The sequence below is a fragment of the Boleophthalmus pectinirostris genome, unplaced genomic scaffold (genome assembly GCF_026225935.1).
Source record: "Boleophthalmus pectinirostris isolate CB_2022bp ecotype Guang Dong unplaced genomic scaffold, ASM2622593v1 HiC_scaffold_10, whole genome shotgun sequence".
NCBI classification, from domain to species: Eukaryota; Metazoa; Chordata; class Actinopteri; order Gobiiformes; family Gobiidae; genus Boleophthalmus; species Boleophthalmus pectinirostris.
Window position 1 is genome coordinate 25,920,956 of NW_026570971.1, and position 22,539 is coordinate 25,943,494.

The 22,539-nt window shown below is 37.8% G+C and overlaps 2 protein-coding genes across 2 annotated transcripts in view; one reads left to right on the forward strand and one right to left on the reverse strand.

Moving 5' to 3' along the window:
• The first annotated feature begins 1,181 nt into the window (after nt 1–1,181).
• On the forward strand, nt 1,182–6,105 carry cldn11a (claudin 11a). Its single transcript, XM_020924375.2, has 3 exons — nt 1,182–1,417; nt 2,581–2,745; nt 4,780–6,105. Exons 1-3 carry the CDS (start codon nt 1,192–1,194, stop codon nt 5,040–5,042), a joined length of 654 nt encoding a protein of 217 aa, XP_020780034.1. The 5' UTR covers nt 1,182–1,191; the 3' UTR covers nt 5,043–6,105.
• A 15,555-nt stretch (nt 6,106–21,660) lies between these two features.
• Nucleotides 21,661–22,539, reverse strand: part of slc7a14a (solute carrier family 7 member 14a) — a 41,002-nt gene continuing 40,123 nt past the window's right edge. Inside the window, exon 10 of the mRNA XM_020923276.2 lies at nt 21,661–22,451. Within this exon, the coding sequence (XP_020778935.1) occupies nt 22,168–22,451 (284 nt within the window). The 3' untranslated portion in view covers nt 21,661–22,167. The remainder of the gene's footprint in view (nt 22,452–22,539) is intronic.

The window sequence follows — 22,539 nt, forward strand, 5'->3', positions numbered from 1 at the left end:
AAACAAAACAAAACATAGACTACAACCCCCTGGATCATGACCGAAACGGGTTTAGACTGAAGTAAAAAAGTACTTCTAATGCCAAACCCTTTTAAACAATGACAGAATTCCAAGAACGAAAGCAGCGTATGAACAGCAAGTTTGCATTTACAATTTCACTTACGACTTACTGTATATAAGAGACAAAATATAAATGAAAACGAACAAAAGTTAATGCATAATTCATTCATTCCAGAGCTCTATATCTTTGAAAACATAATGCTCTATACTTTTTTTTAAGTTCATATCTTCATTTTTTAAAGATGCTGGTTTTGTTTTCATTTATGGTTCCACAAAGTAATCATAATGATAAAGAAGGCACAAAATGTATCCTTTATGATCGTATCAAAATAAAAGGTAATGTTAAAGAAAAGCATGTGTTTAGTTAATAGTCGCGGTTTACCTGTGAAGACAATATATCCAGTTTTCTAAGTATTTCTGTAAGATAAAATTTTTTATTTTGTTTTTTGAAGTGCATCAAATCAGTACAAGCTTTGATATGGTCTTTTAAACAGTGTCCATAAGTCTACTCCACATCTGGTAACACATATGCAGGCTAAGTCTAGTCTAAAAGTCGAAATCTAGTCTAAGTCTAAGTTTAAAAGACAAGAAGATCTTTACATTTTAGCAAGATCATTTTATTTTTATCATTATTTTTGTGTTTATGACTCGTATTCAGCGTCCTTAAAATGAAAGATTTTACTTTGAACTGCTTGGATCATGCTGTGTTCAATCACTCATTATTTCTTTTGCTTTACTTCTGTTTGTCCAGCAGATGGCAGCATTTCCCTTCTAGTTTAACTCTTATCTGTTGATCCACTTTGTACCATGGATGAAAGAGGCAGTACTTTTAGCTGATAAAAACATTCCCAGACGTGTTTTTTCTCACATCACTGTGTCCCTTTTGAGAAATGCTTCTGATTGGTTGAAAGTCAAATCTGAGCAGTTTTTTTAGTATCAGTCTTTCCCTTATAAACGCTGCGATGATGAGAAAGTTGTATTCTTTTAACAGCAGCTTTCGAGAAAGGACAAAGGACTTACAAACGTGTACACTTGCTCAAGGAACGATAATACAGCTGGAAATTTATTGTAGCTAACTTTTTTATATTCTTATTTTACGATTTCTTTTAAAGCACCGTTACTTTTGGCGCAATGGCGAACTCCTGTCTCCAGCTGACCGGGTTTGTGCTGAGTTTTGTGGGCTGGCTGGGCATCGTGATAGCCACTGCCACCAACGATTGGGTCATTAATTGTAAATACGGACTTAACACGTGTAAGAAGATGGACGAGCTGGGCGCCAAAGGGCCGTGGGCAGACTGCGTGATCTCCACCGGGATCAACCACTGCGTGTTTCTTACGCAGCTGCTGGACCTGCCAGGTACGCACGGCCAACGACGATACAGGACCAGCAGGACAGGCTCAATGAAAGTTTTGACCAAATCTTATTAATGTGAAAGTATAATGAAAACAAATTACTTGGGAATTATACAACCGAGACAGAAATATTAATAACAGTAGGATTCTTCAAATATCTACCATACATAGTACTACTACTACTACTGCTGCTACTAATTACTTTAACCACTTGACTATCAATATCAGATTTGCACCTGAGATCAAAATATGACTATTTATTAATGGTTACAGTGGTTGATATTATGTATGATTATATAAATGTAAAGTACTTTGATCTAACCCAGACATGTCAAGCTCAGGACCGGGAGCCAAGTTTGGCCCTCGATACAGTTATATTTGGCCCGCGAGATCATATCAAATATGTATTACAGCTGGCCCACTGGCTACAGAGACATTATTTATTTATTTTTTATTTTATCATTATTATTATTTTTATTATTACACTTGTTCTGGATTCAGTGTTTAAGCAAAACTATTATTAAACATTTATTTTAATAAGAAAAGGTTTAACATTGTATATCTCAAAAGAAGAAAAAACTTGCAGATGTTGTTGAAATTTTTCAAGAAATATTTAGTCTGACCCACAACTGAGTCCCAGTTTTTAATTTTGGCTGCCACATCACAGCAATAGGTGTTTCCTCCTCATAATACATTATGTTGTCAATATTATCTTTTAAGAAAGATAGTAATAATATAATGCAGTGTAATATAATAAATATACACATTACAATATCTAAAACTAATTCTAATACTTTTCTGACAAACATTGTGATTCGATTTCCAATGTTTTATTAATAGGGCTCTGTTCAACTTCACATTTTAAACCCGATCTAGAAACTTAAACAGACTGAAAGTGGTTTAATGAACTGACAAACTAATACAAGAATCACATGCTTGTATTTCAGAACATGTTTGTATAGGGTTTGGTATTTTACTATCAAATATAACTAAGAATAAGAGTATTTTCTTTGTTGTTTTGTTTTGTTGTTTTTGGAAATTATGGTATTTCAGTTGCAGCCATTCAAATTTAGTTTCGATTGTGATTAATCTTGCAGCCCTGCCTGTAGTTAGATTCAAATAAAGTGAGTATTCGCCTGTAATTTTATTCTTGTTTGTGTTTTTCAGCGTACATCCAGACCACACGTGCCCTCATGATCACAGGGTCCATCTTGGGTCTGCCCGCCGTGGGGATCATCCTCATGTCTCTGCCCTGCATCAAACTCGGCAACGAACCCCAGAGCTCCAAAAACCAGCGCGCCATCATCGGAGGAGTCCTCATACTGATAGTCGGTCAGTACTACTACTGCTACTACTATTTCTATTACTACTGCCACAACTACTGCTACTACAACTACTTTACTCACCTATGCCTATCACTGAATGGTTAAAGAGTGGGTATTATGTAACTTTATGAACTTCCTATCATGTTATAATGTTGTTCCCTCATCAAGAACATGCCCGGAGTGTTTGTTATTATACAGTATGTCTTCCAAGCATATTTGAATAATTTAGTGGTTAGCAGTATGAGCCTGTCCAAGGAGTGTAACTCATGCACCCACATGGCCATTTGTCATAAATATACACATCAGGATACAAAACAATACACTACAACTTCACAAACCTGATGCGATGTGCAGTAGTTTTATTAGCGGAATGTACTGTGACTGGAGTGAGCAAAGGGAGAGCGTAAAAACGAAACTGAAACGAACTAATTCAACATTTAATATAATGTTTTAGTGAATAAAAGGTAATGTGATGATCTAAATATGTTATGTGTTAAAAATGAATACCCCACACAAGTGTAATATCGTCTCTTTAATGAAGAATGGGACAAAGTTGAGTGTCTGTTCACACTAAACTGAGATTAAATTCAAAACTAAACCAGGACTAGAACAGAACCAAACCAAAGGCCATATCTTGTCTAAACTGGGCTCAAACTAAGACCCAAAAGTCCTGATGTGGACTTTGGTTCTGTTCTAGTCCTTATTCAGATTCAGATTTAGTCCTTTTTGTATGTGTACGGTAGTAATAGAGTACATTCAAATTTTCCTTCTATTTTTCTTCAATTACTACTACTAATACTACTAATACTACTAGTACTACTTCTGCATCTCTCAAAAAGTTTGAGACATATTGGATTTCAGACCGGTAGTAGTGGTAGATAGTGTTAGCACAGGTGTTGTTATTTCATGTCCCAACCTGATCCCCATGACATTGACCCCCCGTGACCCCAAATGAGAAGCAGCTGACGGGTGAGGATGTCCAAAATGGCCGCCTTCCTTCCCTGACAAAGATGCCTTGACACAGAGACCCTCGCGCATTCCTGCCCCCTCCTAAACCGTCCACACCCTAGTGGTCAAGTCCGTCGGCATGGAAACTCACTCAGCTGACCCCTTTACTGTGTTATAAACGCTGCTTTTTCCACTGTTTTTGTCAGATGAAAAACCAAACACCTGTGTCCAGTTCTTTATTTTTCCATCGGCTGCTGTTGACTTTAATAGCACGGATCTTTCCAATTCAAACAGGGAATAGCTTTCTGTCTAGTGTGAACAACAGCAATGGGCTTACTGTAAAATGGAAGTTTAATACCAAGTCTGGTGAATGGATGGTGAAAATGTCTCTTTCTGCCTTTTCGATCAGTAAATTTTCTGTCAATATAACACATTGTCAATAATAGTTTTCCACTACATACATAGGGATGCACCGTTAGGATACTGGTATCATATATTGAACATTTTGGTGAATCAGATATCGATCTCAAGATATTGGTTCAGATGATATGTAGCTGAAAACTACCACTATATGACATTACAAAGTTAAACAGAGCATTTTGAGTGTTGGAGATGTAGACAAATGTAGTGTGAAAGAAAAAAAACACAATTCCAGTTTTTTTTTGATGAGCTAAGAACGTTCAATCTAACCTGTCTTAAAACCATAGACTGTATAAAGAAGTGGACTAAGCGAGTGTGACGTCATCCATTGCGTTCAGCTCCACTCAGATGAAGTTATCAAACAGTTATTGGAGCGAATATGGAGCAAAAGACAAAATAGCAAAATATAAACACCAGGATCATGTAGAGTGGGTCAATGTGAACATTTTAAGACCAAAATGGCAAGGCTCACTGCAGCAGTTACAGAGCGAGGGGCCTCAATATTCATATGTAAAGCAATGGGAGCCGGAAGTGCCCATATATGAACTTCCTACGTCCATTTATATACAGTCTATGCTTAACAGAGCTTAACATTGCACAAGAGTCAATTTTGTGTAATATAGGAACTTTAATTTACTTAAACACTTTATATTAACCCTCCTCTGCTCTACAGGGGCGTGTGGGCTGATCTCCACAATCTGGTTCCCCATCGGCGCGTACCAGGAGCAGGCTCTGATGGCGTTTGGCTTCTCCCTGTACGCGGGCTGGTTCGGGACCATCTTCGTCCTGATAGGGGGGTTCATGCTGGCCTGCTGTTCCTCCGAGTCCCACCCACGTGCCTACCAGGACAACAACAGATTCTACTACTCCAAAAACGGAAGCAGCACCGTCCCAGCACCCACATCCGCCAATCACGCCAAGAGCGCACATGTCTAATTGGACTTTAAGTACTGAGTTGTTATGCAGAAATACTTTCTCCAACTTTTTTACAGTTCAGAAGATGTATTTGGCATTTCAAAGTACAAGAACCAAAGGACTTTCTACCACTGGATTTATTCAACGCGAAATAAATAAGGCTATGTCAGTGTATTGCAAAAACATGAATCTACTTGGGGCTATCCATGAAAAATTTGGACTGTTACCATAGAAAATATCACTTTAAAACTACTAATTATATATTTTAATTGGGAAAAGTCTTCAAATCATCTAGCAGGATTAAACCAGGTCTTAACCAGGTTTAAACAACATCTGAACCAACTGGACAAAACCCAGTGTAAACCAGCATCAAATGAGAAGAAATCCTGTGCCGAGCTCAGATCCCGGACCAAGACTAAACCAGGTCTAAACAAGGACTGAATCCAGGACTAAACAAGGATTTGTCCCAACGAAAGCTTTGAAGAGGCCCACTAAGAAAGAAATTAGCAATAATAATGTAGACTACCCTTGACTTTAACCCTGGATCCATAGACCAGACCACTCTTTTTTGATTTTATGGCTTTTATATAAAGATCTTGAACAACGACAAGAATAAAAGTAGTTACAATGTTGGGCTAGGTTCAGCTTCTGCTCCGGTTATCAAAGATTTTAAATACAGTGGGGGCCTTACTGATATTAAGTTTATTAAGTACACAAGACAGATGTATTTTAATAACATTCAATTCTGATTGGACTATAATACGCACTGTGTAGTGATTCTAAAATGTTTTCTACAACTTTTCGGCAGTTCAGAAGATATTATATTTGGCATTTCAAAGTAGAAAAATGAAAGCAAAAACATGGACGTTCTACCACAAGATTCAGTAAACAATAACTTCCACTTGGGACTGTCCATGGGTTTCAGGATGATGAAAAATATATATCAAAATATGATATCTTTTCAGTGGGGAAAGTTTTAAAATGGTGCATGTAACAGGAATCTGAAACCCACGAATAGTGGGATTAAACCAGGTCTAAACAAGGTCTGAATCAACTGGACTGAACCCAGTGTAAACCAGCGCCACATGAGATGAAATCCTGTGTCTACATCAGGTCCAGACCAAGAATAAACCAGTCTAAACAGGACTAAACCAGGTCTAAACCAGGTCTAAACCAGGTCTAAACCAGGACTAAACCAGGTCTAAACCAGGTCTAAATCAGGTCTAAACCAGGTCTAAACCAGAACTAAACCAGGTCTAAACCAGGTCTAAACCAGGTCTAAACCAGGTCTAAACCAGGAACTAAACCAGGTCTAAACCAGGTCTAAACCAGTTCTAAACCAGGTCTAAACCAGGACTAAACCAGGTCTAAACCAGGTCTAAACCAGGTCTAAACCAGGTCTAAACCAGGTCTAAACCAGGTCTAAACCAGGTCTAAACCAGGTCTAAACCAGAACTAAACCAGGTCTAAAACAGGTCTAAACCAGGTCTAAACCAGGTCTAAACCAGAACTAAACCAGGTCTAAACCAGGTCTAAACCAGGACTAAACCGGGTCTAAACCAGGACTAAACCAGGTCTTAACCAGGTCTTAACCAACTGGACTAAATCTTATTTAAACCAGCACCGCATGAAATGAAATCCTGTGTCTACATCAGGTTCAGACCAAGACTAAACCAGGTCTAAACAAGGACTAAACCAGGTCTAAACCAGTTCAAAACCAGGTCTAAACCAACTGGACTAAACCAATATAAACCAGCACCAAATGAGAAGAAATCTTGTGTCTACATCAGATCCAGACCAAGACAAAACCAGGTCTAAACAAGAACAAAACCAGATCTCAACCAGGACTTGTCCCAACTAAAGCGCTAAAGAAGCCCACTAAGAAATACTCCAGATATAACCAGGTCTTAACCAGGTCAAAACCAGGTCTAAACCAGGTCTGAACCAACTGGATTAAACCAGTATAAACCAGCACCACATGAGAAGAAGTCCTGTGTCTACATCAGCTCCGGACAAAGACTAAACCAGATCTAAACAAGGACTAAACCCAGGATTAAACCAGATCTCAACCACCAGACTAAAGACTGAAACCAGACTAAAGCAACTAAAGACTTAAACAGGCAATTCAACCAGCTCTTGTCCCAACTAAAGCACTGAAGAAGCCCACGGCAAAACTGCAAAACTTATCATCCTTCATTGTCACCGAATACCTTTTTTTTTTTTCTTACAACAGAACAATTTCATTTCAAGACTGTTCCTTCTTTGATAGACTGCCCTCTCAGACACGTAGGTCTTGGGAAAACCGTCTGCTGTTAGACATTTTTATGATAATTTTTACGTTTTGTGATTACTTTTTGATATATTTTGCTATTTTCCATGTTTTATTGTAATGAAGAATCCTCCGAGTCTCAAGTCCATTCAGCTTTTTGAATAATAGGCTTCATTAAAGGCGTTGCACTGTTTTCCTTTGAGATGAGCCAAACATATTTCAAAATAAAAGTCTTTCTGCGATATATGTACAGGGTGTAATGTAATATAATGGAGTCTAGGCCACACACTGACCTATAGTACTGTATCATTAGGTGTAAAATGCTTCTCTTCAGTTCATGGTTGAAACAGCGTTAATGTAAGTTTATGACAGACAGTTATGTAATATGTACGTTTTTTACAGTCCAAACTTTTTTTTTTGCTTTATTAACACATCAAGTTGTACTGTCTATTGTTTAATGTTGTTTATTGTTTTTAGTTTTGTTATTTTTTCTTCGTTATAATGGTTTGCGGTGGTTTACAATATCAGATATACGTGAAGATATAATTTCCAAAACTATAAGCAAGCAGTCTTTTAATAAAGGCAGTTTACATGTTCAAATATTACTGCATATTTTATTAAATATGCAGTACCTTCTCATAAGGCATAGTAAATAAACTACACAAATTGTATGACAGTACTTTGAATACTTTAAGGATGAAATGTCCATGGTGTAAAGGTTCATCAACAAACATGGTAAAAAGAATCAGTTTTTAGTAGTTTTTGTGAGTCTGGATTCAGAATGAAATATATCATGTGTTATTTTGTATTGTGATGGCTAAAAACACAGTATTGTTTAATGATCATTCCTACTCTGTACACTGAACTGATGAAAACTGTAATCAATATTATACATTTCTGAGTCATGGTCCTCCTCGTCGGCCTACAGACTGTGTTTGGACACAGATAGTATCTGTGCATTACATCACTTGTATGTGTCATCTTCTCCTCCTGAGTCACCCACAGCTGTCTTATCGCTTTTATTTATTGTACTGTTGATTTTCTACAATAAACAATTACAGTGAACACAGATTGTTTGCTATTTGTATCATTTACATTTTTTCAGGAATAGCTCCAGGAACATAATAGTGCTGGGGTGTCAAACTTCACAGAGGCCAAAATTAAAAACTAGGACTATGTCGTGGGCCAAACAAAATATTTACTGTAAAATTTCAACAACATCTGCATGTTTTCTCTTATTTCAAGATGTGTAATGTTAAACCTTTTCTTATTAAAATAAATGTTTAATAATAGTTTTGCTTAAACATTGAATCCAGAATAAGCATGATATAAAATAATAACACATTTTTAAATAAATAAGTAATGTCTCTATAGTCTATCTATGTGTATCTGTAGCCAGTGGGCCAGCTCTAATGCATATTTGATATGATCTCACAGGCCATATATAATTATATTGTGGGCCAAATTTGGCTCCCGGCCCTGAGTTTGACATGTCTGTATTTGCGAATCTTTAGTACATTTAATTGGATTCTGTACCATTTCAAAATACAGATGAAGATACCAACTTAACTCAGTAAATAAAACATGACAAATACTTTTTTGTAATTGTCAATAAATATGAGCAGTTTTAGCCGTTTTTGTACACACAATACCTTTTTCAAATATTTTTCAATATTTAAAACATTATTAAAAAAACAAAGGAATACATATTTTCTTTAACGTTTTGTTTAATATTTGTTTCTGCTGTTTTTTGTGCATGTCCTTGCTTCGATTAATAGTGAAATGTTTGCGTTCCCACTGCTTTAAGGGAACCGTCTGTGGAGTGGACAAACAGAAAGCAGGCTGCTGTGTGTTTTTACAGTGTATCAGATCTGTGTGACCTTGAGAGACCAAAACAGAAGAATGTGTCCCAGAAAAGCCACACACTGTACCTCCCTCTCTCTGAACAAGCACATCACACAGGGAAACAGACGGAGGGAGGGAGAGGAACAGGGAGGGAGGACGAAGAGAAGGAGGGGGAGGAGAGAGAGAGTAAATGTGTCTGATAAATCTTAACTCATCCGAGAAATACAGTGAGTAATATCTAAAAACATATGCGATAGGCACAAATACATGCTGTACTATCAGATTGTGTTTTGTTTATCTCACAGACAACGATGCAAGATCAGCGTCTGCTTCCGGATCTGAGAATTTTGGAAAACCTCATTAAAGTACCCATTTGTAATCATAGTAAAACATTATACTTCTTCAGAATGAGCTGAAGAACTAAACAAAGCTTTGATTTTCAACTCCATAAACACAACTACTGCTGTGTGAGTATTATTGCATGACTTCTCAGTATAGTTTTGCCTGAGAATGTAGCTGTGATGCCAATGCCCCCTCCCCAAAGCCCCTTGAGGTGTACAGTAACATAACATAACATAACATAACCGTCAAACAGACAAATAGATCCACTTCTAGTTACAAGTTGTTGTTTTTTTTTTTTGTCTGTTGTTTTTTTGCAGTGTATTTAGGGCAGAGGTGGGACCAAGTCATTGTTTTGCAAGTCTCAAGTAAGTCTCAAGTCTTTGACCTCAAGTCCGAGTCAAGTCCCAAGTCAAATACAGGCAAGTCCAAGTCAAGTCTCCAGTCATTGGCCCATAAGTCCAAGTCATCTGCTTTGATCTTCAAGTCATTTTAAGCCATCATAAATCATAGTATATTTATATATGAGTATTTATAGTATGTAAGAGTTGTAGTAAAGTAAATTTTTCCTTTTAAATGTCTTGACAAGATCTTAGTGTGAATCATTACACTCAGAATAGAAAGAATTCAGATTTAAAAGTGCTTCTCAAGTCTTCTCAAGTCACAGACCTCAAGACCGAGTAAAGTCCCAAGTCACTGATCTTCAAGTCCAAGTCTAGTCCCAAGTCTTAGTCCATTTTATCAAGTCAAGTCTCAAGTCCTAAAAATAGTGACTCAAGTCCTGACTCGAGTCCAAGTCACGGCTTGCAAGTCCCCACCTCTGATTTGGGGTAATTCATCTTTTACAAATACTACATTATTACTACTATCTTACATAATGAGCTATAGGATAAAATAAATAAATAAATAAATACACTGAGAAGATTTTAACGATGTGTGTTGTGATGTGTCCCTGTGAAAATGTATGATGTGAAAAAATAGTATTCATTGAGAATTTTTAACAGATAAATATATATAAATTAAATATATAAATCTTTCCAGTACTGTCCAATCTGTCTTCTATTATATTTGGATGACCACTATCCTGGATGAGCCGCCCTCTGTCCCTTCAACCTGGGGGGGAGGTCTGGCCCTTATATGCAAATGGATGCTTGTTAGTCCAGGACAAATCTGCAGCCATGTCCGTCCATCCACAATCTCTCCATCATTATGGTTCTTCTCGAGAGTTCTCTTTTTCCTACTGTGTTCTTTTTTTTTTCTTTTTAAGTTTTTCCTTGCCGACAAGGAGAGTATAAGGACAGGGGATGCTCTGGGCTCGGTTGTTCATCTGTCATTTGTTCATCATCATGTCATTTGTTTTTGACCGATGTTTGTTTCACTATTGAATTTTCGTTCTCTTGGTTAAATCCTTAGTTCACTACTACACATCCACAGCTCCAGACGCACACTGCGCTCCAACAGATACATAACCTGGTCGTTCCTAAAGCCCGCACAGCTTTGGACCTCTCCTCATTTCAGTTTTCTGCAGCAAGAGACTGGAACCACCTTCAACAGACTTTAAAACTAAGTTCATTTTTACTTCTGTCTACTTTAAAAAAAAACTCCATCCAGAGTATTTTACAGGATAATTGCACATGTTTTTAACACTTTTATATCTTTAATCTGCAATTGTTGCACTGTCTTACATCTCTATTCACTGTTTCATATCATAGTTGATGTGTGAGTGTTTTCTGTTTGTGCTTTTGGTTTATGTTGCCTCTTGTCCAGGTCGTCATTGTAAATAAGAAGGTGTCCTCAACTGACTCACCTGGTAAAATATTGAATAAAAAAAAAAAAAGAAAAAAAGAAAATGAGGTGAACTGATTTGAGAACCAGCTTAATTATTACTACCCTCACTCTACCCATTTCAACTAGAAACAATCTACTTTCAATATTATTCAAACATATGTAAATAACTGTCAGAGTATTCCATATAATATAATTCCGGCCTGAAGCCACAGAGTCCACAGGAGACACAGTGTGCTCTGAAGTGCAGCGTGAGCCAAAAACATGATCCACACTCACGACCACAGAGACATGAGCCCACAGAACGCTGGTCACATGTCTCCCTGTTATTCTCTAATATAAATTTGAGTCTAATATGAATTTCCTCGTTGTTTTCTGGCAACATTTTCACATGCATGAGGTGTATTTGTAGGAAACCGTCCAAAACAATATTGTCCCCGAATTAATACTTTGCAGTGACATCACACTGGGGGTGCTGTACATGTATGCGTATTGGCGGTATGTTCATTAGTTACCATGGAGACACAATGCACACATTAGCAAACACTGTTAAAAACGCTTTAAGATCACCTGGAAATGAGATTTAAGCAACACATTTTCAGGAGTCTGTGATTAATACGAGCGTTCATGGGTGTTTGATTTTGGGGGAAAAAAAAAAAGGTGAGAGTGACTGAAAAACTATTTTAACCAGCTTTTTCTTGTCAAAATGTGTTTAAATAAAGCTCAGGTTAAAGTCAAACAAGCCTCAGACAGAGACCAACTTTTTTCCATTAATTTATTTGGTGTTGACAAAGCAAATGGTGTCAAAATTTTAAAAACATACTCATAATTTATATTAAGAATCTCTTCTGATGTGTAAAAGGAAGCTGTTTGTCTACTATCTCTAATTGAAAATATGAAAGACCTTATTTTGATGACTAGACCTGACCTCACACACACATTATCAGAGTCGCCTTTCACTTGAATATTTTGCATTTATGATTCACAATATTTTCGCTGATCTCACGTCTCCTCTGCTCCAAACTCATTAAACCTTTTCCGGACCAAAACATGAGTGGGCACAGATGTCTGCTTCATCCTGGCATCTCAGCGACAGTGTGAGCCATTCGTAATGAAGTTAATATTGCACAAAGTAATGGTGCCTTGTGGACTTGATGTAATATGTGGGCCTCTATCTGATTACTCATACAGATCTGTTTGTTACAGTAATGAAGGACTGAAAGTTTTACTCACAGATAATTTGTCTACTGCTGATAGGTAATCTCAAAGTGATGTCTGACTTCCTGTAAAAACCGTGAATGCTGTTTGGGAAGCTCTTCTTTTGTGACAGTAACTTTTATCCATTGTTACTTTTAGTGCAAAGTACTTTTAGTGTAGCGGTATGTATTGTTGTATACTGTCAAATGGCAAGTAACCTGTCAGGATTTTTGCTTAAAGGGCCCATATTATGCCATTTTCTGATGTTATAATGTTGTTTCCTCATCAGAAACATGCCAAGAGTTGTGTTTTGTTTTATTCACACAAGTTTCACATTCACACAAATCCTGCATATTTAGACTGAGCTTCTCTCAAATAGAAAGCACTCCGTTCCACCTTGTGATGTCATGCCGTAATACAGGAATTCTCCACTGTGTTTTTAAACTCTCCTTCACTAGAATCATTTGGATAATTTCAGCACTAGAATTGCCAATCTCTACTGAACTAAAGGTAAAAGGTAGATATTAACTTGAAAACTGCCACTATATGACATTACAAGGTAGAACAGACCATTTTTTAACTTTGGAGATGTATACAGACAACAATATAATAAAGAATTACTCAACTCAAACATGTGTGAATGAAACAAAACACAACTCCAGGTATGCTTTTTTAATGTTCCACAATATGGCATTAATCTTGTCTGTGTTCATCAAGAAAAGCAGGTGACGCCATAGGCCAAGTGACACGTTAAATCTGTGAAGAGGCGCCCCCCTGTCATGGTAAGAATACTGTAGAAACACTTGTATGTGAATAAATGTCAGATGAGTCTAATGCCATACTGTGCAACATCCCAGGCAAAACAATAGCAGAAATGTTACATAGTGCCACTTTAAGATGCAGTAACATTAGTAGGCTAATAAAAGTACATAAAATATAGTGGAATACTGGTGAAGTCGTAGAAAAAATTGTTGTAATTTAAGGGACAGTCCGGAGTTTTGGACATATGATCTCATTTCCTAGTGAGCCAGAGTGTTGGAGACGTGTGGAGACACTTGTTTAAATATTCCATCCAGTTCTTGTATTTGCAGAGGTCGCTGGTGCTAGGCTAGTGCATGTCAATGGCCATAGTTAGCCTGCCACTAAAAACAGTCTTACCCACTCCACAAAACACCCAAAGCAAATCAATTATTATGCCAGACTGTTGATGTGAATGTCTGTGTTGATAGAATGATTTTAAAAGTAAAACCAACCTTGCATTTGAAAGATTTATGTCTGGCTTGGCAGCGGTGGACTAATATCACCTAGCACCTACTTTACCGGCAAAGTAAAATTCCGCTGCAGGTGAGAAAATAGTCCCTCAACTTGAGACGATTCATGTGATGCAAAGATAGTCTTACTTCAAACATTATTCTATCAACACAGACATTCACATGGACAGTCTGGTGTAATAACAGATTTGTTTCGGGTGTTTTGTGGAGTGGATAAGACTGTTTTTAGAGGCAGGCTAACTATGGCCATTGACATGCACTAGCCTAGCACCAGTGACTTCTGCAGATACAAGAACTGGATGGAATATTTTAAAAAGTGTCTCCACAGGTCTCTAACACTCTGGTTCACCAGGAAATGAGGCCCTATGTCCAAAATTCCAGACTGTTCCTTTAATGTGACTGGAACGGAAATTCATAGTTGTGTGTTACAGTGACAAAATGTGTACTTTAACTCTTGTATGAGTTGGCACTTTGCACTATTTCTGATATAACAGCACTTTAAAAAATACTACTCAGTGTCCCTGGATGTATCATTTTGTACTTCCAGCAAATTCCAGAATAAGTGAAAGTAAAACTTCAGCAGAAAAATAAAGACAAGAGCCAGTTTTTGGTATTTGCAATAAATAACTTTTTCCATGGAAGCAATATCAACATCTTAGCCAAAAGTAAAACAGTGCAACCAACACCTGTGGAAGAAACCCATTACAAAATCCAACTTAGAATATAAAAAACTACTACAGTTTACTCACAGTTGTGCCAAAAATATACAGAAGAAATACCAAAGCCGATCCCACCGATGACAACGACTGGCCACAGAACATTAAGCAAACAGAGGAACATGGCACGCAAATACTAACTGACTTTAAAAGCAATAGTGGCGATGTCGTATTCTGCTTTATATAGAAAAGATTGTGCACACTATCGATCTATAACGTTGTCCTAATTTTATAATCCCTTAAAGGAAAAGGATTAAGGATTATAAATGAGTGATTCTAGGCAGTTTGTTAAAAATATATTTTCTTCAAGGGCCTGTGTGAAGATTTAAAGTGCCTATGACGGTTAGACTATTCATTTGACTAAAGCACAGTTAAGATCATTAGATTTAGAAGTGCATTGTGTAACTTTTCTGGTGGAGGGGCCGCCACCTGTGGTCTGCATGATATTACTGTTTTGCTTTGATTATTCTGCAGTATGGAAATAAAGTTGGTAATCACAATGGAGACAGGTTAATGGTCAGATTGATGAAAAAGCAAGCCTGCAGATGGCAAGAATTCATGTTTTTAAGGTATTTTTGAGCTATAAAACACATGTATTTGAGGAAATGGAAGGGAGATACAGTATGTTTAATGCTCTCCGGACCCTTCACCTTAGAAGTTACACAGTGCACTTTAAAGATGCTACAATTAGCTTTACATTTTCATTCCCAATTTAGCATTTCTTTAGGTTTAAAATATTACTTCCTGGTTGGAAATCATGTATATCATGCGTATCATCTTGTAACTTGCTGCAAAACTCCTCAAATTTACACAGCAATTACAATTTGACAAATAAACGTACACAAAAACACCATTATTTCATTAAAATTGTGTTTAGAGTATCTGAAAAAGTGTTTAGTTTGTGTAAATTGTGAAAAACTAGGATAGAATTCTTTTCAGTGTGATGTCATCAATATGGGAATCTCTAAAATAGAAATCTGCACTTTTTAACTAATTTTCAACATATTTTTCAACTTTTCTTCTCAAATTGCTTCTTGATTTGTGTAAAATCGGTTGGAAATCATGTACATCATGCGCATCATCTTGTAACCTGGTCCAAAACTCCTCAAATTTACACAGAGAATACAATTTGAGAAATAAACATACATGAAAACACAATTATTTCATTAAAATCATGTTTAGAGTATCTGAAAAAAGTGTTAATTTGTGTAAATTGTGAAAAACTAGGATAGAATTCTTCCCAGAGAGATGTCATCAACATGTAATTTTCAACATATAATTCAACTTTTTTTCGTAAACTGCTTCTTGATTTGTGTAAAATTTGAATTTATATTTACAACAAGTGTTATTCCACCAGATTCAGTCAAATTTTGAGAATCATCCGAACCACCATACGCACTTTAATCCAGTTCTATCTGTGCATACCAACCCCATGCATTGATCAGCCATAACATTACAACGACCAGTATTTCATATAGTGTTTGATCATTTGACTCCAGCAGAGCCTATAATATTAAATATGTACTTTCCCATTTTTCTAATACAAAATTTCTGACTAAAAATCAAAATTTAAACAGCAGGTGGTCAAAATGTTACTCCTAACCAATAATTTAAGCTTGTAGAAAAATATCTTACATTTAATTTTTTTTACTTCAAATCTTCATTGTGCCTGCCTATAGTAATCGCTGTAACAATACTTAAATCAAATACTACTGAAAAACATTGTTAAAAGCAACGTAATTCTAGTAGTAGCTTAGTCCTACTGGGATGTTGTCACTGCGAGCTGTCCATTCAGAAACAGTAAACAAAGATGGCGGCTTTGGCTTGCAGAGGTGGTGGGCTTTGTGGTAGTGGTGTATTGTCCGGTGTGGGGGTCTCCAGTGTGCTGCTACATACAGTAAGAGAACGCAGGGTTAGTCCTTAGAGCTGGGTCAAGGTAGCAAAATGATTCATGGTTTGTTTACTGTATATGTGTATTTTTGTTATTTAAAATGTACTTTAATTGCTTTACCTTCTTTTCAATCATTATGTAAAATGTACCTGGGGAAAGCAGATGAAGTGGTTAAATGTACAGAAGCTAGTATCCAGGTACACACCATAGACTGTATAAAGAAGTGGACTAAAGGAGTGTGACGTCCCCCAAAGTGTTCGACTCCAGTCAAAAAAGCAAAAATAAAAACTCCAGGATCAGGTAGAGTGGGTTGATACGAACGTTTTAAGACCAAAATAAAGGAACCTGAGAGCAGCAGTTACAGAGAAAGTGGTGATGTTTTTTCAATGTAAAGTCAATTGGAGCTGGAATTGATGAAGCCAGATGAGCCCCCATGCTCACTTCCTATTTGAAACGCAGCAGTTAGCAGGAAAGCCCCGGGGTTTCAAAATGGTCGCCCATTCAAGTCAATGGGCCGAGCTCAATGGCGCATGACTCCAGAGCTTTTAGCCCAGTGAGGTTCTGGTGGCTGTGGGCCGACCGAGCATGTGCAGTAGTGCTTTTTTTTCTCTTGCGGGCGCACACCAATGCACATGAGCGCACACACGGAGCGCAGTCTTGTGTATCGCTTTGACCAATCAGAGCGAGAGGAGCTAGAGCGGAGCGGAACAAACTATTATAAAGCATTTTTAAGACAACTGAAGGATTTTGAGCTGAGAAAAAGTTAATGATCTAAAAATAGGTAAAAATCGCCACAAAATCCAACATTTTTGAAAGTTATAGGTGCCCTCCCAGCCAAACGTGAGCAGTTTGTGATTACATTGCGCTCTATGAGAAAAATCTTGTCTTAGCTGAAGTACCAGTGAGTGACCACTACGTCAACTGGAGGCAGCGACAAGCAGCAACACCCTATCCAGTTATTTAAAAGATCCGTGTTAGCAGGTTATGTTCGTTATGTCCAGGCTATGTCCATTTATATATACAGTCTAGGGTACACACAAGGAAACAGAAATCTATCTCCATGGAGAAAAGGAGATGATGCCACTAGGCCAAATCACAGGTCAGATCTGTGGGAGGCAAGCCTGTGTACAGTAAGAATGCATGTTTTGAGATATTTTTGAGCATAGACATTTGAATTTGAATACATTACAAGAATCTGGCAGAACCTCGACCAGATAAGTGATTTAATTTGTACACGCCCCATCCAAATCCCACTTCACAATAACACCTGTCTACAAACGTCTTCAGAACCAGAGAACAGATGGTGTAACGTCATTTTACCCCCAGCTGTAAGGACTACCTGTGCCTTTATCATGAATGCGTCGAGTGTGAGTGCAGTCGATCACCTCATGCCAACACAGAGCATGCTACACACGTCACATAGAGGCTACGCCATAGACACTCATGCATTCACTCCTCCACAGAAACAACACTCAACACGACAACAAGTCTGTCTGTACATGGTTGTCAGGGGCGACGGTGGCTTCGCGTGCCCCTGGATTTGGCTGAGCTATGGTAACGAAGCAGCAGCAGAAGTAGTAGTAGTAGTACCAGAAAAAGTACAAGTAGTAGAAGTATTTTGGCTGAAGAAGAGCAATGGTGTACAGGAGAAATCATGTGCATTTTTGAAAGGTGTTTTCTTACAATACTGACAATGGATGATTCAGCATATCTTTGAATGTTCCGTAATATGACTTTAAACTTATTGATCACTATGGAGACAAGCAGGTAATACCGCAGATGGTCCTACTCACAGACTGTTGTGGGGTATTTTAATAATAAAAAATACCTGGAATGAAATACATATAAGTTTAATGGCATACTGTGGAACATTCCAGCCAAAGAAATATAACATCTCCATGGAGACAAGCAGCATAGTGTACCTTTAGCCAATTATGAATTCATTATAATAATTATGTGATTGCATATGTTGAAATCCTTTGGTACTGTTCTTGCAATGGTACATAATGTAAGTATGTTTACATTTTAGCTGCCAATCATACATTTTTGAGCAGAATCACTCATTGCCAGTTTCGTCTTCAGTGGCATCGGGCAGTTTTATAATAATACAATGTACAGTAATTTCACTGGGCAACAGAATGGTCCTATTCTAGGTCTAAACATGTGGGATTGGAGAGTATGTCAAAGCAGAGGTAGGGCGGGGCTATAGCGTGGCATCTTTAGGTTAGTGCATTTGACAAATAAGGCTTCCCTGGCAGAGACCAATGCAGCAACAGGGGTCAAGATCTACAGTAACACACATATATATATATACAGCCAATACCAAATGTAGCCTCCCCAGTTTGTATTTCTGCTAATCGGGTGGTCACCGACTCTCTCACAGGACCATACATTCTTCATATGGACACAAAAACCTTGGCAGTTTACACGGTGGACTGATTGACTTTCACAATACCTCATAGCGATAGTGCACTTAGCAGCATACAGACAAAAGCTACATGCATGCGCTGAAAATCAAGAAAAACTAGATACACTAATCAAGCAAAACATTGTGACCACCTCCATAATATAGTAGTTTAAGTTTCTCATCCTTTGGCTTTTCTCAAGTCATACGTTGCTGTGAATGTTCCACAGTATGGCATTAAATGTATCTAAATCCGTGGAAACAAGCAGTCCATATCAAAGGTGCAATGTGTAACTTTTCTGGTGGAGGGTCTGATATCTTAGTCAGGCTGGCGCCACCTCTCAATTTCATTTCTCTCCAGTAACTAGGTCAGCAATTGGAATACACTAGACAGTTTGCAAGAGCCCCAGAAGTTGTAGACCGCGCACCGGCCAATCAGCGAAGAGCTGTGAAGCCATGACGTCAAATTCAAGTGCCTGTCTGGGTCCCTTTGTGGTACAGCACAACAGTAAACAAAGCGGTCGAGATGGATGGAGATGAAGCCAGACATTCTGTGTTGGCAACGATTCTCAAGACTGAGGATTCAAAGCCGGAACAAAGAGAAAGTCTGGTAAATTTTATCAGGGGGAAAGACGTTATTGCCCTTCTTCCTACAGGATTTGATGCATTACATATGTTATGACCAAATAGCAGTGATTGGTTAAGTACTTGCATACCGTCGAGCAAACAAATCCTAATGCTGCAAAGTCAGACGGTTTCCATGAAGTAAAACTGGCTGATGAATCAGGCTACTGCCACCTGACTGTCTTTGCCATTTGCCTGGAATGTTCCACAGTATGGCATTAAACTTATTTAAATTCATGGAGACAGGCTGCGATATGAGAGATCTGTGGAGAATGGATCCCACTAATGTTTTTCAAGATATTTCTGAGCAATAAAATACCTGCAATTGAATAAATGTATGATGGATAATAATTTAATGCCATACTGTGGAACATTCTGGACAAACCAATAAAATCTCCATGGAGACCAGCAGACCCTCCACAACACTTACACAATGCACTGTTGAAGAAAGTGTCGAGTATTGCCTATACTCCATTAAGAATGCATATTTTCAAGGTATTTTGGCATTGAAAATACCGGTAACTGTATACATGAGAGATATATACATTTAATGCCATACTGTGGAACATTCCGGACCCTCTACTTGAAAAGTTACATAGATACTCACATTTGCTACCTAATATTGCACCAACTAACCAGTATCATAATGAATATATGATCTATCAGTGGTCACAATGTGATGTTAACGTGCATTAGAAGCGAGGCTTGTTATAAAGAGAAATCCAACCCTACAGCGCCACTGCTGGTGACTTTGAGCAACACAACTAACAGGAACCAAGATCACAGAGGTTGAATGGCTCCTCTTTGGAAAATACAATGAAAAAGAAAATCTTATCAATGCAAACATGACTGCAAGATTTGGTATGTGCGGTGGTTGGTTGATGTGGATTGCATGCTGGGAAATCAGGGCAATATAACAAATATACTGTAGACCACAGACCAAGTTCCAGTGTATGGTAATGGGTACATTCTTACATAGAAAAACATTGACTCAACAGTGGATGAAGGCACTATTGCAAGCAAAGTCTGTGTACTATTTGTAACACATAACACCACTTTCTCATTCCTGATCCAAAAGGGCTAGATGGTCAGCACAAAAGTTATGATACAATGAACACATTTGTAATTACTTAAATATAGTGTTAAAGGCCATGTACTTTTCCATGTACTTGGGCAAATTTTGTCTTTCTTTTTTTGTTCCTTCATAGTTTTGATGAGAATCTATAATGTAGGTCTAAATAATCATGAAAATAAATAAGAAAAATAAATACAAAAGTGTGTCCAAACTTGTCATATGCTGTATAAGCAGCTCTTAAATTCAAAATAAGTCAGCTGTGTGTTGCATCTGTCTGCATCTAATTATAAAGTGTTTTTTATTGTCAGTTTATCAGGAAGTGCATGGTTAGCATGCTCTGAAAGTTGAAAAGCACTTGTTAACTCATCATGGTGAATAATTATAATAATCAAAACACATAAATGAGGAATATGGAGAATTTTTTAACTTTGGACCACTGCAAATCTTTTAAAATGAACTTTTCCAGGTACAGTGCCTTTAACAGACTGTAAAGGAAATATTGTAGGTATTTCTGTTACCGGAAATTAAATTTTGATTCATAGTCTGTCCCACTCAACACTTTTCAAAACAAGCTGTATTCCTCTAATCTCTGTTTCCAGGAAAATATAGTTTTATCTGGTGCTTTTCTTTGACACTGCCGTGTTGTGTGGGGTGCCCGTAAGTGAATAACAAGTGACAAAAATGTGGCCTTGACTTTTTCACAAGAGCTGGAAACAAACTGTAGCAACTAGAGGTGAAGAAAGAGGCTGCTGCTGGGAAACCATCTAGCCCTGTAATATGGAGGACCAAATATGAAGAGGAACCATTGTGTTATATTGGATGGCTTGTTCAAAATCAGGGACAAAAGATCTCAAATCATTTTCAGTACGCAAGTTACGTGCTATATAAAAAAAAAGTTGATTTTGATTTGGAAATAATCAATAATAAAACCAACAGAAGTAATTAGAGAACTAGTGTAAATTTAGGTTTATCAGTTATCAAATTCATACATATAAAACATAGATTAATGAATTGTGAATTGCCTAAATACATGCCAAATCATGTATGGAAATCAGTTCTGAGGCAGATTTTAAAAAGATATTGACAATACTAAAAAATAAAATAGGGATAACAAAAGAAAAAAAAAATACACTGACAACCTATGTCACACAGTAGCACGTGCAGTTTTATAGGTATTCCTGATGATACCCAACTTAAAGGTGCACTGTGTAACTTTTCTGGAGGATGGTATGCCACTTGCCTGTCTCCATAGTTACAAAATTGCTTAGAATGTATGGCATCATTGTTCATCTCCAGGCAACTCCACTCACAGTAAAATCTAAGTTATTTTGAGCATGACAAACACCCGCTATACAAATGCTTATGAGTTTAATGCCATGCTCTGGAACATTCCAGGCAAAGCAACATTTCCATGGAGACAGGCAGGTTGCATAGCCACTTTTGCAATATCCTACCAATCCTCAGAACAAAGAGATCATTTTTAATATTGAAAATGTTGTCCCCTGTGGTCATAATGTTTTGCTTTACATGTTTTTAATGAATTATTTGAGTCATTTTTGGTCCTCCATAGCCAGTTAACACATGAAGAACAACACACATGCATGCATGCTTACACTATCATTCACACACACTCACACACTCACACATACACACACACGCACACCCCTCCCCTCCCCCCATGATCCCACAGGCAGCAGACGAGGCAGTACATTCATAGAGACACAGTCCAATCAGAAATCTAGGGGGTCTTCTTCAGCGAGTCCATGATTTGCTATGGTCCTGCCTCCATCTTTTGTCCCATCACTCTGGGGTTTGGTGTGGCTCTCTGGCCCCCCCTGCTGGCCGTCCCATGTGTCTCCCGTGGTGGGGGGGTAGAAGTCATCGTCGAAGCCGCAGAAGCCCTCGTCCACGCCCTGGTCATAGCGCTGGTACGTGGAGGCGTGGGCTTCGTTCTCCCGGGCTGTGATCTCTAGAGTACTGTTCCACATGCCGTAGCCAAAGTAGATGAGGATCCCTGCAAACAAAACAGACAGGAGGTCATTAATTACAAGTGATAATGCACGGTTTGGTTTGGGGTGACATCTGCTGGTGAGATTGCAAAT

Excerpts from the sequence above, each read along its gene's own strand:
- cldn11a (XM_020924375.2), top strand. The coding sequence starts at position 1,192 with ATGGCGAACTCCTGTCTCCAGCTGACCGGGTTTGTGCTGAGTTTTGTG. Across the intron at positions 1,418-2,580 it reads GCAGCTGCTGGACCTGCCAG|CGTACATCCAGACCACACGT; the intron begins GTACGCACGGCC and ends TGTGTTTTTCAG. Across the intron at positions 2,746-4,779 it reads AGTCCTCATACTGATAGTCG|GGGCGTGTGGGCTGATCTCC; the intron begins GTCAGTACTACT and ends TCTGCTCTACAG.